The 14,826-nt window shown below is 36.3% G+C and overlaps 1 protein-coding gene across 20 annotated transcripts in view; it reads left to right on the top strand.

Annotated features, from left to right (window-relative positions):
- TENM3 (teneurin transmembrane protein 3) overlaps window positions 1-14,826 on the top strand; it is a 1,287,001-nt gene that overhangs the window by 1,142,497 nt on the left and 129,678 nt on the right. For 15 of the 20 annotated variants that reach the window (XM_058025024.1, XM_058025026.1, XM_058025021.1 and 12 more), the window contains 2 exons: window positions 8,712-8,949; window positions 13,875-13,967. In XM_058025024.1, coding sequence (XP_057881007.1) covers window positions 8,712-8,949; window positions 13,875-13,967 — 331 coding nt within the window. The remainder of the gene's footprint in view (window positions 1-8,711; window positions 8,950-13,874; window positions 13,968-14,826) is intronic. The other 5 variants (XM_058025041.1, XM_058025036.1, XM_058025040.1 and 2 more) reach the window with 1 other exon arrangement.

Raw genomic sequence — 14,826 nt, 5'->3', positions numbered from 1 at the left:
CTTAAGTGAAGCCTGTGGTCTTGGTGATCCCCCTGTCACAGACTATTTGTCTAGGAGACTGCTATACTCCAGTGGGGGAAAAAAACCCCAAGCCCACAGTCATGCAAAACATCTGAACCCCACTGTGGAGAAGCCAGGCCAGGAGCACAACACTGAAGGCTGCATTATTATATTTAGAATCTCTGGATAATACAAGCTGAGTGTCATTTTTTTGTCTCAAGTGAGCAAGCTTTTCTCATTTCTCACAGTGTGATACCAACTTTTCCCAGTTTGATAGTCGGTTAAATTGTTGGAAGTAAGTCAATGACATTTTACCAGTGGAGGATTTTGTTAGGTTTTACAGACTTTGGATGCTAAAAAGAGAATATAAATAAATGTCTATTAGTGTCCCTGCTAACTACTGTGTGGGTTAGGCTGGGGTGGAAGGAGATGGCATTTGTGTAATACAACGGCAGGATTGGAAGTACACTATTGCTTCTCTTTCTTCCTGTGTGCATAGCTGCCATCCTGGGTTTTATACCCTCTGTTTTATTTCATTTTCTTGTAAAGCAAAATACTAAGTATGTTACCCCAGCAGGTTAAATTTCAATTTACTTTAGCAGTGTTTCTGTATTTTTTCTTCTTTCATCTTTCTTCTTAAATCCCTCTGGGGATAAAGAGGCCACTATTAGGAAGATTGTTTCCTGAACTAGTTTCTCTAGTGCTTTTTCACTGAAGCTGAAATATATATCTCAGGTTCAGCTTTCATAAGGTGATTAAGCTTCCACAGTTCAGTTGAAAACCAGCAAAGTCCAGTTTACTTTGTTACTTTAAATGACTGCCTTAAGCATGGAAACATCAGTGGTTTTCCCTGATCCAGGTGCTATTTGTTCTCCAAATCTTAGCTCTTTCACCCCACATGCTTTTGTAGCTACTTTTTGTTAGCTGAGCCCTTTTATAGGTACCAGATAAGAAGACATTATCTTTTTATGGTAGTTAAATTAAACAGATTTTGCCTGCCATAATATTGACTGTGTGATACATATGTATTGAAGGGGTTAATGGAGTGGTTACAGGCTGGAGGTGTTTATGTTGGAATGCTTTGAGAATCGATTCCAGCTAATGGAAAAAAATGCTTTAAAAGTGAGCTGGTTCCGTTCCCACAGTGAACAACAGAAGAGTGGAAACAACATTTAATAAACCTTTCAGAAGTAAATCCTGCCAGTTTTCCTTCCACCACCACCTGTGGAAGAAATGCCCGCTTTCTTTTCAATGGGCAGGATTTCTTCCTGCAGTGTATTTGCCTTACTTTGTTAGGTAACAAGAGAAAAGTCTTTGGACAAAAACATACTAGAAAAATACATTTTGCTCATGTGTCATCTAAGGCCCAAGTTTTATTGACTTTGCAAATTTTTTCTTAAATGGCACATTGACAATAGCCAGCCTTAATATTCCTTCTCAGCTGCCCCTAACTATCTGGTTTCCAGTAAATTGAAGAAATTTGACTATATGCATCTTGTTCTACAAATATGGATGCCGCAAATAAGGATCCTTGTTGTACTTGGATTACAGGGGAATGTTGTGTCTGCAGTTCTACCTGTGTGCCATCTTTATTTTAAATTTATTTCAGGGCATTTAGAAGATTTGGCAAACATAACCCTTTACTTACGAAACTAAAACATTAGTACATTTTCTGTTGTTCAGAGGTGTTTTTTACTCTAGAGTTCTCATGCAAAGGGGAGGGGCTTACAGTAGTGTTTTTGCTTTGCTAATTAAGGTGATTATATACAGATTTTAATTAAGTAAGAGTTTTGTTCTGTTGATAAACCCTGCTGAAAAATCCAAGGTTTATTTTCCATTGAGAATTGGCATGATTTTAAATGCAAGGCATATTTGTTGTGAACCATGAACAGTCTTTATGAGACCTGAAGAAGATTTGTGAAAACAGCCTGTAATAAAAATCACACATGCTTCATAAAACACTACTTGATAGATATCACTTGCACCATTAAGAACTAAACGACAAAGGATGTAATTTCAGTTCTGGCATACAATATTAATCGAAAGGCTTTAAAGCATCTTGCTGATGGGAACTATGACAACATGACATTGAAGAATAACAAACTGGAGACATCTATCTTAATCAGATTTTCAAAGTAAATGTCATAAAATAGAAAGTTATGTTATCTATCTTCATAGGGTCACATATCATATAGCGTACAGCTTTTCAGCTTGTTTATTCTAAAAATACCAGGGTCAAAAAAATGTGCCTTTCAAGTAAGTTTAAAGCTCAGCTAATATTCTTTACAAAGTTTTTGGGAATAGATTAGTAACTGGTGCTTTCTGTTTCTGGAGCAAGGTTATAAAACATTAGGGAGAGCTGAATTATAAAACAGCTGAGAATGCACAAGTATTATCCATATGAAGATGTTGAGGGAAGGTATTATGCTCAGTGGATGTGAAATAGACAAAGTTACAAGTGTACCTTTAACTGGAAGAATTATGCTCCTGTAGATAACACAGCTGAAAGACATTGGTAAAAGTATTTTTTCTTCAGTTCCTAAAGCTTGCAGATATTTTGCATGACTTGTTGTGTTCTTTGTCTTCCTGTGTGTATTTAAGTGGTAAAGAACACTATTCTTATAGCATGTGGGAAATGATCAACATGTACTTTGTGGTTTAAACACCACTGTTGCATGTTGGGGACTCCTACTGCCCTCCAGGGAGTTCCAGCTACTTCTTTCCACTCGTCATCTGGTCTTAGACGGATACCACATGAGAGCCATGGGATCATTTTGAGTTTCTCCACAGTCAAGTAAGTCTTTCTTGCCTTTCAGGACAGAAGTATTTATTTCTCTTTAAAAAGTAAAGTCATGTTGCAATCTAAAGGAAAATAGTAAAATTAAGGTTTTCTTTATTATTTCTCCCAAATTTAGAATCATGAGCAAGGCAATGCAATCTCTCAGAGCTTATCCTGCATTAAATTCACTGATAGTTTCTCAGTCCCAGATAGCTTGACAGGTTTTCAGACCCTACAGGCATTGTACTGATGAGGAGACAAACACTGGCCCACTTTGATCAAGCTACTTGTTTGACTTTTGCCCCTTTTATATTGTAATAGTATACACACACACGCACACACGGTGCATATCTAGATCAAAGTGTCCTTGTCACTTCTCCTTATGCTTGTCACCATGCATTGAGCACAGAGGAAGTCAGCAGCAGCGGCTGGGGGTTAATTCTGTTTCCATCTCTATGTCCATTAGGTGTAAACCAAGCAGAAAAGGATGGGCAAGCTGACAGCAAATCAGAGTGAAAGGGCTCTCCTCTGGTGGTAGGCAGTCTGTCACCACAGTCCCTGGATTGAGTGTGTGGCTTGGATCCTTAAAGCATTTGGCAGAGCAGAGCAAATTTGGATGTGAATGAGACTAAGCAAATACTTGGGATTAACCACAGAATAAGCACATAGAGCAACTTACTTTAAATTACCCAAATAGCTTGTAGTAAATGATCAGAAAGGAAGCTTTGAGCCTTGCACACCCTGGCAGGAAAAACTGAACTGAAACAGTGGTTCATTCAAAAGACAGATCTGCCTAATTGCAAATGAGCACTTAAATACTCTTTTTTTGTTTTTTTCAACGCATAACCTTCTTTATGGTTTCATTATTTATATTTGGCTTCTCATGGAAGGTGCTCCCAGACCAGAGACTTGTGGAGTGATTGGTTTTAGTTGCCCACAGGATCCCTGAGGCCGTGGCCGTAGCGGTGCAGGTAGCCTGTCTTGCCCCTCCATAAGCAGGAACCTAAAAAAGAGCTCCTTTGGGAGCTCTGGGAATAATTAAGCCATAATATCTGCTCTTTTCAATTTGCAGGGACTTCTGAGGTAAATCCCACTACTGCTTACAGTGCTTTTGGAGATGTGACCATGTGTCAGTTAGGTAAAATTTCAAGTCCATTGAAGGTTTTATTGAGGAAATCAAACCAGGTCTTATAGAAATTATTTTTACTGCTAGCAAGCAGATCAGGGACCAGCGGCTGCAAACAAAAGGTTGTATTCTTTTAAAGTTTTCTGAACGTTTCATGCATTTTCCAAAACATTGTCTACTCCAGATTCTTACATCCAGTATGTGTTAGGGGTATTTCCTTTACCGTGGCAGAGACTTTTGTAAAGAGAGAATAGAAAAGGAGCAGCCTGACCAGAAAGAGTTGACTCTCATAGACATAGATATTGAATAACATTTTGTTCACATTTGAAATGTTTATATCATAATGGAAGACTTTGCTTTTGTGTTTGTCATGGGAATGTAAGTTCACATTAGTTATACTCTGTTTAAAAGCCTAATCCTTATCAAATGGAAATCACCTCTCTTTTTCTTAGATGACAGGTCTCAGTGATCTATCTGTTATAGAAAGACACAAAATATGAAACTAATTACTTTTTGTCATGGATGCTTGGTCTGCTTTTCTGCCTCTGAATTAGCCCCTTTCCCCCACATGGCTGTAGGTATCATAAAAGTCTCTCCTTCTTATGCTGTTAAAATTTTGTAACAATTAAATGATAAAATTAATTAAATGTATTTAATTTTTGAAAAATAAAAGACGAAAAGGTTTTGTGAAAGGCTACAGAACTGCATATAATTTACCTCTGCAATTGAAATGGCTGCTTTGCTTCACTGTGATTCCCCAGGGAAAATAATAATTTAAATATGTTTTGAAAAAAATCATGTAACTGTAGTAAGACAACTTTCTACCCTATTTCTTGTGACTTTTTGGAGTTCTGTGCATATGTTCACACACATAATTATCTGATCTTGACTTACTCAACAAATGCCTTAAAAGTGTAGGGTTTGTTTGTTGCACCTGAAGAATTTTGACAGACTGCTTGCTGGGCCAGTTTATGTTTGCTTCTTGCTGCAGAAATCTTCTCTTTAAGATGAATGGAATTTCTCTGCAGTCATTAAGGTCTAAACCAAACAGGAATGTTATAATTAAAACTTTACATCTTTAGACCTAAACCTGCCTGTACCTACCGATATCTGCTTAATTTTAGAGTAAATTAGACATTCCCATTTAGATTAAATCAATTAAGATAGCTTTTAAAATCCAATTTAAAGCAAAGCAACTGTTCCTCTCTGGAATAGTTTTTAAGCATTTCAACCCAATTGTACTTTATCAAATTTGAATGCTTTTTTCTTCTAATAAGTGGGTTGTTGTAAGGGAGCTGGCCAAGTCCCAGGGCTGCTGTCTTTTCAATAAGCAAGGGAAGATATATTTCCCTCTAGGATTCCAGTGGTTGATAGGAAGAAAGAGAAGTTACAGGGTCTTGACACTCGATATTGCAGCACATGGAGGGAGGGCTGTTATTACAGCGAGTAGTGTCCAGTGCTGCAGATTTTATGAAGTACATATCGTGTCATCCCACTCTACTTATAAACTTGTTAAGTAGGAAAAGCAAGAAAACTGGGACTATTCTGACAGTAATGCTGATTTCTCAGGACAGCAGTGTGAATCACTTAACATATGTGCCTCAGTTTCCCTGCATTTGCTGTGGGAATATTTTCAGTGTCACAGGGATGTTGAGAGGTTCTTACTCCATAAGGCTGATAGCTTTGTGTGAAAGCCTCGGGAATACTGAAAGCTGTTCCTTAACTCTTAACTCCTTAAAGGAGTAAAGAAGGAAATCTGGCTCCAGCTTAAGACTGGCATTCAAAACACGACTATTGTGCTGATTCTTCTTCACAAATCAGTGGTGCAATATTAGGTTTTTGTTAGAAATTGTGCAGCAATCAAAGGACTGTGTATTGGGGAACTCTGGCAGGTTGGAGAAAAGATCCAAAAAGCAGTCCTCAGTGATCTCTCACTCAGAATGACAGCGTAGGACAGAGTAAATTTAGAGGAGTATAGATTTTAACTCTGTTGATTTATGGAAAATCTAACCTTGTTAAGTGTAGCTCTACCTGTAGCTTTTGCACAGTTAGAAAAGAAATAAATCATTCCAGATTTTTCAGGCATTTTTGATTTTGAGGAAGCTGTACGTTCCTTTGCAACTGAAGCCACCCTCAGACACAAGAAAATGTCACTTGTCAGCGTTCTGTGGAGAGAAGATGGGATTGGAAGACAAGTGATCTTTGCAAAATCACACTTGGATGGCCTTCTGGCTCCCTCCTTGCCTCTCTTAACTTCTATGTTCCTCTGTATCTTCAGTTAGTAAAGTTTGTATGTTATTTAGCAGAAGGGTCTTTTGGTTCACAGTAAATTTATAGGGAAATAATCTAAATCCCAAATAGTGGCCTGTGTAGCTGGCCTGTGGTCTGAGTAATCCAATTTCATTCTTCCAGCATGTTTTGAGAGTAATTATTAAATCTGTGCATTTATTTGTGGAGTATATAAATTCTCTTTACAGAACCTTCACTCTCCATCTTCCTCATGGGGTGGAGTGTGTGGGAAGGTGTGACATCTACCTGAGACAAAGCCTGGCGCTCACACCCTCCTTTGTGCAAGAGAACAATGATGATCAGTCCTCTACTTTGTCTTTAGCAGAGAATGCTGCAAGACCTTTAGTACTTAAAATGATAGACTGAAAGATTGATTTTCAGCAGAGACTGTAAATGAGAAGAGAAATTAATGAACAAGAGGGATGTCAGGATAACATTTCAGCTGATAGGAGCTGCAGTGTAAGAGAGTTTTGCACTGATCATGGCAAAACTGTCCAATAAGGCTAGGCTGGTAGGAGAGTCAAAAAGGGGAATAAAAAAGAAAAGTCTGATCCTAAGAACTATTTAAATTAATTTATCTATCCAATTCAAATAAACTCATGTGAATTACTTCATTCCACCTGCCATTTTTCTGTAATTTTTGTAATTAATTATTGTAATTAATAATTTATTTGCATGTATTTGCGTATACATGTGTGTAAATACTTAGACACGTGCACATATATAATTTTTTATACACACATGCGCCTATGTATTACAAAATATAAAGCCACAGTTAATTTTGCACCAGCTGATAAATAGCACCAGCTTGTTATCTAAATCAGATAAAATTTTAAGAGATACGGGGAAAATTCTTTGCTCTAGTGTTGGTCTGTTAAGTTTCTTCAGTTGGCTTGTTGAAAGGTGGCTTAAAGCCCTTGACAGTGATTGTAATCACATGGAGTGACAGCCTTTGTGTCAGTGTTGGTGAAGATAAAGTTTATCGGCTGTATCCTACCTGGACTGGAATTTTGCATTAATGCATTAGGGATTTGGTGTTGAAAATCTCACTAGCAGTATAAATGCTGTTGTTCTTTTAATGAGAGATTCAGCGTTGCTGTTGTTTGTGACAAAAGTCGTGTTGACCACACAAAATCACTGGAAAGAAGAATGTGGTTCTCAGAAAGGAAATTATTCCAAAGACTTGGTTTTTCTGTCTAAGTCTATTTCTTAACATTTTCATGTTGTCTTGTGTTCACAACCTCAGAAATTGCTCACAGTTAAGTTAATTTTGTAGCAGTCACCTGTAAGTTGTTGGAAACATCTGTTTGAACAGAAATACTTTTCCTGTGTTCTCTGTACCAGAGCTTTATTATTGAGTTTGTAACAATTTGCAATTATAACCGGTTTCAAAAGGGAATTGCTTGTGGAAATCAAACAACTAATTAAAAAACTACCTGAAAGCTTTTGCACTGTGAGAGAAGTGCATGTCCTGTGTCTTCTGCACTGCTTAACACTTGCATTTATATTATGAAGTATGTTCTGCTACATTAGTGTAAGAAATAGATTGCAATTTTAATTACATAAATGTTACGTGTTTAGGAGTTGGTTTTTTGTGCATTGTGTTGTAAAGTGTTTGTCCTATATTTATGACTTATTTGCCAGTGATTTTATGGAACAGATTGCTAAAACCTTACATTGATAGAGATATTTAATTGCAGGTTTTGCTGTTTTGAGATTTTGAGTTTAAGCTTTATGGGTGTTGTGTGCTTTGGTTAAGTCAGAAAATATTTCTTTTTGTTTCGATGGCCTGACTCTCTTATCACCTGTGATTTCCTCCAAGCTGTATTTATATTGCATGGTGTGAAATTGGAAAATCTGTTCTGTGTGTGTTCTAATGGATGTGACGGTCATTAAGTATATGAGTCTTCTGACGTTGTAATCAGATGTGAATCAGTCTGTTAAATATCCATGAAGCAACATCTGCTTCACAGAGTGACCTTCTGCTAAAGAATACTTAGCATCTATTAGCAGATCATAGTGCAGATCTGCCTTATTTGAAATGCACTAAACTAGAGTAGTCTACTGCTGTTTAGCAACTAGCTTGTAATAATTTATTGCAGTTAAATAAAGCTTAAAATCTCCATTAAATAATTATAGGGATTATATGCATTTTGAAAACCTTTGTGTTCTACTGAAATTACCCATTTAATTTCAGGGTTGGTTTGTTAAAAAAAGCTGAAGTCTAAAGGCGCATTAGGGGATCTGTCAGATGCTATTTTCTGTAGGTGTTAATAAAACCAGATTAAAAAAAAAACTGAAACAAATTAAAACCAAAAGCAATTTTACCATCTGTTGTGTATTAATTAGAACTTGGTGTATCAAGGGTAAACTTGCTATTACAGAATGTCACTGAATGTCTGCTAATAGAATAATATGCAAATATATTAGATTATAGGATTATATTGAATTTCTCATTCTGCTTTGGTTGTGCAAATGCCAAGATGTGTAACGAACTTTAATTTTCTTTCTTCTTAGAGCAACCTCCAAATAACCAAGGCCAGTCGACCCTGCAGCCTTTGCCACCTTCTCACAAGCAACATTCAGCACAGCATCACCCATCCATCACCTCACTTAACAGAAACTCCCTGACAAATAGGAGGAACCAGAGTCCGGCCCCGCCGGCTGCTTTGCCCGCCGAGCTGCAAACCACACCTGAGTCAGTCCAGCTGCAGGACAGCTGGGTGCTTGGCAGTAATGCACCTCTGGAAAGCAGGTAATTACTTAGCTACTACTACAGTCTGTGGCACTGCTAGAGAAAATGAAAGTTTACCTTAATGAAAGTTGACCTGCAGATAATACTTCCCCTCATTCAGCGAGCAGAACTGGAAAATTTTCAGTCCTGAAAAATATGTCCTCTCTCTCAAATCCTCAGTGACACTCTTCTCCCTTACAATCCTATTCCAGAGTAATTAGAGTATATTAATTTTTCCAGACAAGCGTTTCCCTTCCTGTTCATAGCCTGTGACTTTTGCCTGTTTGAAGAAATTTCTTGCCTTGCTTGCCAGAAACGTGTCAAATATGTACTGTCATACAGATCAAATGTCAAATAACATTCTGTAATAGTTTTTAACTCTTGTACTTGGTACCTTGAAAGAAATACTTATGCGAAGCTAAGCGTTTTAAAAGGTACTAAGATTTGGTGAGACGAAAGAACTGAGTTTCAGTGTAATGATAAATTTGTCATTGATAACTGCCTCTAGGAAAGAAGCAGCTAATATGAAGAGTGACACTAGCTTTTTTAGATGCAGAAGAATCTATAAAAATTTTGATAGGACTTACTGGCACAGAGCTGAATTTACCTACAGTGATTAATTAGTATTCATGTAACACTCAATCAGCACTGATTTTTTATTAAGGAAAGCCATAATATTTCAATTTAGTTATTAAACAGAGCATTTATTACTATATTAAAGTTGACAGTAGTTCTTGAAAGTGTTTATGAAAATCCCTTCAGATTATGCTTTGAATCCCTTTATATTATGTTTCATAGCAAAGTAAAGATAATTCTAACCAATTTAAAGCATACCTGATCTTAAGATTCTCTTTTAAGTAGTTTTGGTTGCCATAGATGTTTCAGGCAATGGCTATTCCTTCTCTTAGTTTTCTTGGACTCTCCTGTGCTGTTTGAGACATAAGCACTGTGGAACAGCATTCCACTGAAGAGATTTCATCATCATATTCAAACAGTTTAGTGCTTTAAGAAAAAAATTTCTTATAGAACAAATAAATTTATAGTGGGGAAGAAGATGTTTGATGTTTTCCTCATAGTAGTTAATCTTAAGTAGATGGGTAAGGTCTTTGATGTTTGCTTCTATTGCCATATGTGTTTTTATTGTCTTTATGAAGGTGTAGGACCACTTGAATGAGAATGCCACCTCCATTAAACCATAAGCATTTTTTTGCAGAGGAAAGTCTTTTCATCTTTTAAACATTTCTGATTAAAACCTAAGGGTATTTTGAGTGTTCAAATTTTGAACACTTGTGAATGAGGTAAAATGTAAAAATTTCATGTAAGAACTGGCAGAGCCCTACTACTTTGGTTTTTTCTAGTAGTCTTACTTGGTTGGAACTCTGGTGTAGAGGTGTAGAACCCATCTTATTTGTCATTGATTTTTCCCCTTTTGGTTAAGGTTCCCTCCTGAGTGTGATTTTCAGGCTCAGTATCCACTGTATTAACAACTTTGTGATAGCTCTCCTCCTTCACCCTTTTCTTGGACTAAAAAAAGTTTATCCCCTCTTTGGCAATATTTTAGTTTATGTTTATTGCTGGGGCTTTTTTTCCTTCTCTCTCTTTTTTGTATTATGACTTAGATGACAGCCATTTAGAGGTAGAGAATGTGAATGTCAGCCTGTATACACAACTGTCTTTATAGGCTCCTACTGATGATGGGTGACATAAAAATGACATGCAGTTTGCTGCCATGTAAAGCTGGGCAGTGAATTGGCTGGCTTTGTGTATGTGCATGTAGGAGAGAGGGATGTATTTGTAAAGCTTGAGGGAGGTTTTAGTCCCTATTGCTCTGCAGTAGTAGTGAAAGTGATTTCAAAAGCTATCTATTCCATAATATTGGATTCTGTTGTGTTTTTAATAGGATATATGGCAATTTGGCTCTGTGCAAAGTACATCAACAAGAGCTAATGGATTTGTGTGAAACATTGGTGTTACTGGCTAAAAAGATGTGAGGTTACAGGCTGTGAGGCTAAAAACTGTGAGGTTACAGATCAATGATGTCCAACAGAAACTCCAATTCACATTTTTTTAAATATAAAAAGACTCTTTGCTTAAATGTTTATGAGGACCTAAAACTGCAACTTGAATGAATTATGTGAATGTTTCTTTGATCTTTGATCCTGTCTTTAAATAACAATGAGATTACCGAGCAGAGGCAGAAATTGTCCTCCCTCTATTTGTGCTCAGTAGAATCTACATTAACAAAAAGACCCAAGACAACAGAAGAATATTTCCTGTAGGTTTTCTGCAGACTGCAAGACCTTTCATTGAACATTTAATGATCTTTACTATTTGACTGTTCCCTAGCCATATGTAAGTTAGGTTCATTTGTAGAGCAAACAGATCTGCTGGAGGAGCCAGCAATGGAGAATAATATGAACTTCTGAAGAAATCAAAATCTTTCCATTTTCTTCTTTGAATTACTGGTTGGACAGCCAGAGTCATGTAAATATATGACTGCATGTCAATGTCTGAGTATGATAAAAGATCATTTAGTGATTAAATATTAGTGGGTTTTTTATTATCACTGAGCTTTAAGTTTTCATTCAGCTACTAGTTTTAGTAATGATTTCTTGATTACCAGTATCAGTAGTAACCTTCTCATGACTTTAAGTTCTAGTAGGATCTAAATTATTGATATTTAAAAATACATAGTAAATCACTTCTTTAAGTGCTCTCTCTGTTAAATATTTGAATGTGCAGAATTTTTCTAATGCACGGTCAATTATGAATGTTAGAGATGCACAGAGGAAAAGAACTCATACATTTGTAAATAAAAATAAGCTGGTAGCATCTCTTGGTGCATTTCCTAGGAAGTATTTCATTAATTTCAATCATTGAATGTAAAAGATCAATTTATTGGTAAGAGGTAATTTACATATTCCAATCAAGGAATAAATCTCTGAGAATATTATATAGCTTTATTCAGAATCTGTGCTAACACGCCAGTGAATCAAAGACCTTTGCTTTTTCTTGCTGTATTTTCTGTAAAAAGTACCTCATTTGAAAGATGGTTGCATTTTGTATGATGGACTGTGAATTTTTTATAGAAACTAGCCAAGAAACTAACATGTTTTTCATAGTTTACAGATACTGCTGAGTCTTCTCTTACAACTGAGTATTAATAGTAGAGTCTTAGGAACATTACTCTATTCAACTACTTAGATACTTATTTTACCAAGAAAAAAAGAAGGAATCGGTTGAAGAAATACTTGATGATGAGAAAATATTTTAGTATTTTGAGGAACCTAATTAAAGTACTGGAATACCTCAGAAATCATACAGACAAAATATTTTCTGGAATGTGTTACTTCAAAACTGTTCTGTAAACTTGATTCAAAGTTCATTTTAGAATGTGAAGACTTTAGAAACTCTAAAAGTGTGATGAACATGCACATGTGTCATTATTGAGGTGGACTGCCAGTGGTCCAATTGCCTTCAATATTGATTAAGGTATGGAACAGGTGGTGATAGTTTCCAGGGAAGTTTTAAATCAATTTGTTTAGAGGCTGATTGATTGTCCACAAAAGCACAGTGTTGCTGGAGGTTAAAGTCTGCTCAAACCACCTATTTTACACACTCCACGCATTAAAACAGTGCCTGGTTTAATCAAATTCAAATTGTTCTGATCTGTACATCTGCCAGGTTTTCACACATGGACTTGATTAGAGATGTTACTTCTATTGAGAAGGTGCATGGTACAAAATAAAGGCAGAAACTGGGGATGGAGTTCAAGTCCTGCTCTTCTGAAGACCCTGTTAAGCACTGTGCTCACATTGCTGATCTGCAAGTTGAAGAAACAGGACTCTGCTTAGATTGCTGACAGCATGAGTGCATTTGAAAAATTGACATGCCATAATTATGGGTTCATTATATACAGACATTAGAAATTAAATATTGTTTTCAAATACTAAAGTCAAAAAAGTTCTGTTTTCTTCTGACATTCTCTTACTGTCAGGTTCTCACTGAGCATCTGTTTGAGTCCTAAAACACCAAGCCCATATGCTTATAAGCTTTCTTTGATGTCAGTAGTGTCTTACTTTAGATTTTTGCTTGATCCCTCTGGCATCTTTCCTGCTCAAATATCCCTTGCTGTCACTATAAGTATTTGGAATTTGATCATGCTGTGTATTTTGTCCCCTGGCTCTTAGGCAAGCACCAGTAGTCCAGAATTTTGTATCATTTGCATTGTTCCTTGAGTTTATCATCCCTGTTTTAAAAGGTACACAGTCATTGAAGTAAGAATGGACCCAAGTATTTTTTCCCCATATAAATCATTCCCCATTTTAGATAGGACAAAAGAAATAGGCAGTTCTAAAAAAAATCATAGTGACTTACTTAATTTCTCCTCCTCATTTCCTTACTATTCCCTGAGAGAACCAGAGACTCTGATGCTTCTTTTGCCTCTCCTGCTGCTGTGCATTGTCATTTGCAAAACATGAGATCCCCATTCACTCTGGTAGCCAGCTCTCTGCATATTTTTCTTGCTGGCTGGCTGTGCCAGATAGCCAGCAAGAGACTGTCTTTTAATAGTCTCAGTTCAGTTTTATTGCTTCATCTCTGGTCCAGTGTCATCAAGTAAACAACATCCCCCACTCTGCACTGCTCAGTCCTTAAGCCTGCCTTGCCACAGGCAGCAGTCAGGAATTTTATTCAAGGCCTTGCACATAAATAAGGGATCACCAAAGGGTAATGACCACCTAAAGCTAGCCTTATAATACTGTGTCTTCAGGTTACAATCCAGTATGTAGTTCAGAGGACAGCATGGAAGGCAGATAAATCCCACAGTCAGTTTTGCACAAACAAAGTTACGTGGCAGAATTAGTATATTCTTTTTTGTGGGATCATCCCTTTCTTTAATTTGAAATTGCACCTCTAATTTCATTTTTTTGTATCTTTATGTATAGAGAATTAGAAAGTCAAGCAGTCCTTGCAAATGGTCATGACAACCTTATAGAGATGGATGTGTTTTCTCCAACATATCACGATAGCAGTTATGGGTATGTGACTCTTCAGTGTTTGCATGATGCTAACGGTTGACACAGAAGACAAAGTGTGATTTTTTAAAAAATTATTGCAACAGGAAAACATCTGGAACAAACATACTCATCCTTATGTCTGATTTTTAAAAAATTAGTCTGAATAATTTGTCATACTGAACTCATAGCAGATACAAAACAAGCTTTGACTGCCAAGTCTTGCTTGCTTTGACTTTAGACATTAAGAATGCAATTGACATTGTATTAATTCTCGATGGCACAATTCTGCAGGCTGTTGCAAACTCTTTGCATGATTACACATTTACTAGGTCCGATCCTTCCTTTGTAATGTATTTACTACTTGGCAAATATGTCTTTTAGAAATATTATAACATATATTATAGGATAAAGAATAATCAATCAAAGAAGTTAGCAGGAGTTACATACCTAATCTCTAATATTTTTGCCAGCTAGTTTGATATTGAAACTGCTGATAAAGATGTAACTTTAAGTAGAGAATTCCACATAAATGAATATTTCAATTTGTTTAAGTAAAATTTCTATTTTATAATTGTTCCATATCTACTTAACTTTGTCGATAATCTGTGTCTAATTTTTGAACTATTTCTTGGCATTCTCATGCCAAATCAGTATAATTCATTTCTGTTCCACACACACAGAGAAAAAAAACCCTGACAAAGCAGTACCACTTTTGAATTGTTAATCATAAATTTACCTTTCTCTGTTAATTTGTTCATACTCCACTAAAAATCAAATTTTTATGTCCAAATTCTGTTTTGTTAATGGTAACTCCTAACTTCATAAAAGGGACAATGTGCTATTTGATTAAATGAGGAGATCTGCAGTTGCCTACTAATTA

Source organism: Melospiza georgiana, chromosome 5 (assembly GCF_028018845.1).
Source record: "Melospiza georgiana isolate bMelGeo1 chromosome 5, bMelGeo1.pri, whole genome shotgun sequence".
NCBI lineage: Eukaryota > Metazoa > Chordata > Aves > Passeriformes > Passerellidae > Melospiza > Melospiza georgiana.
This window is presented reverse-complemented; position numbering and strand designations above follow the sequence as displayed.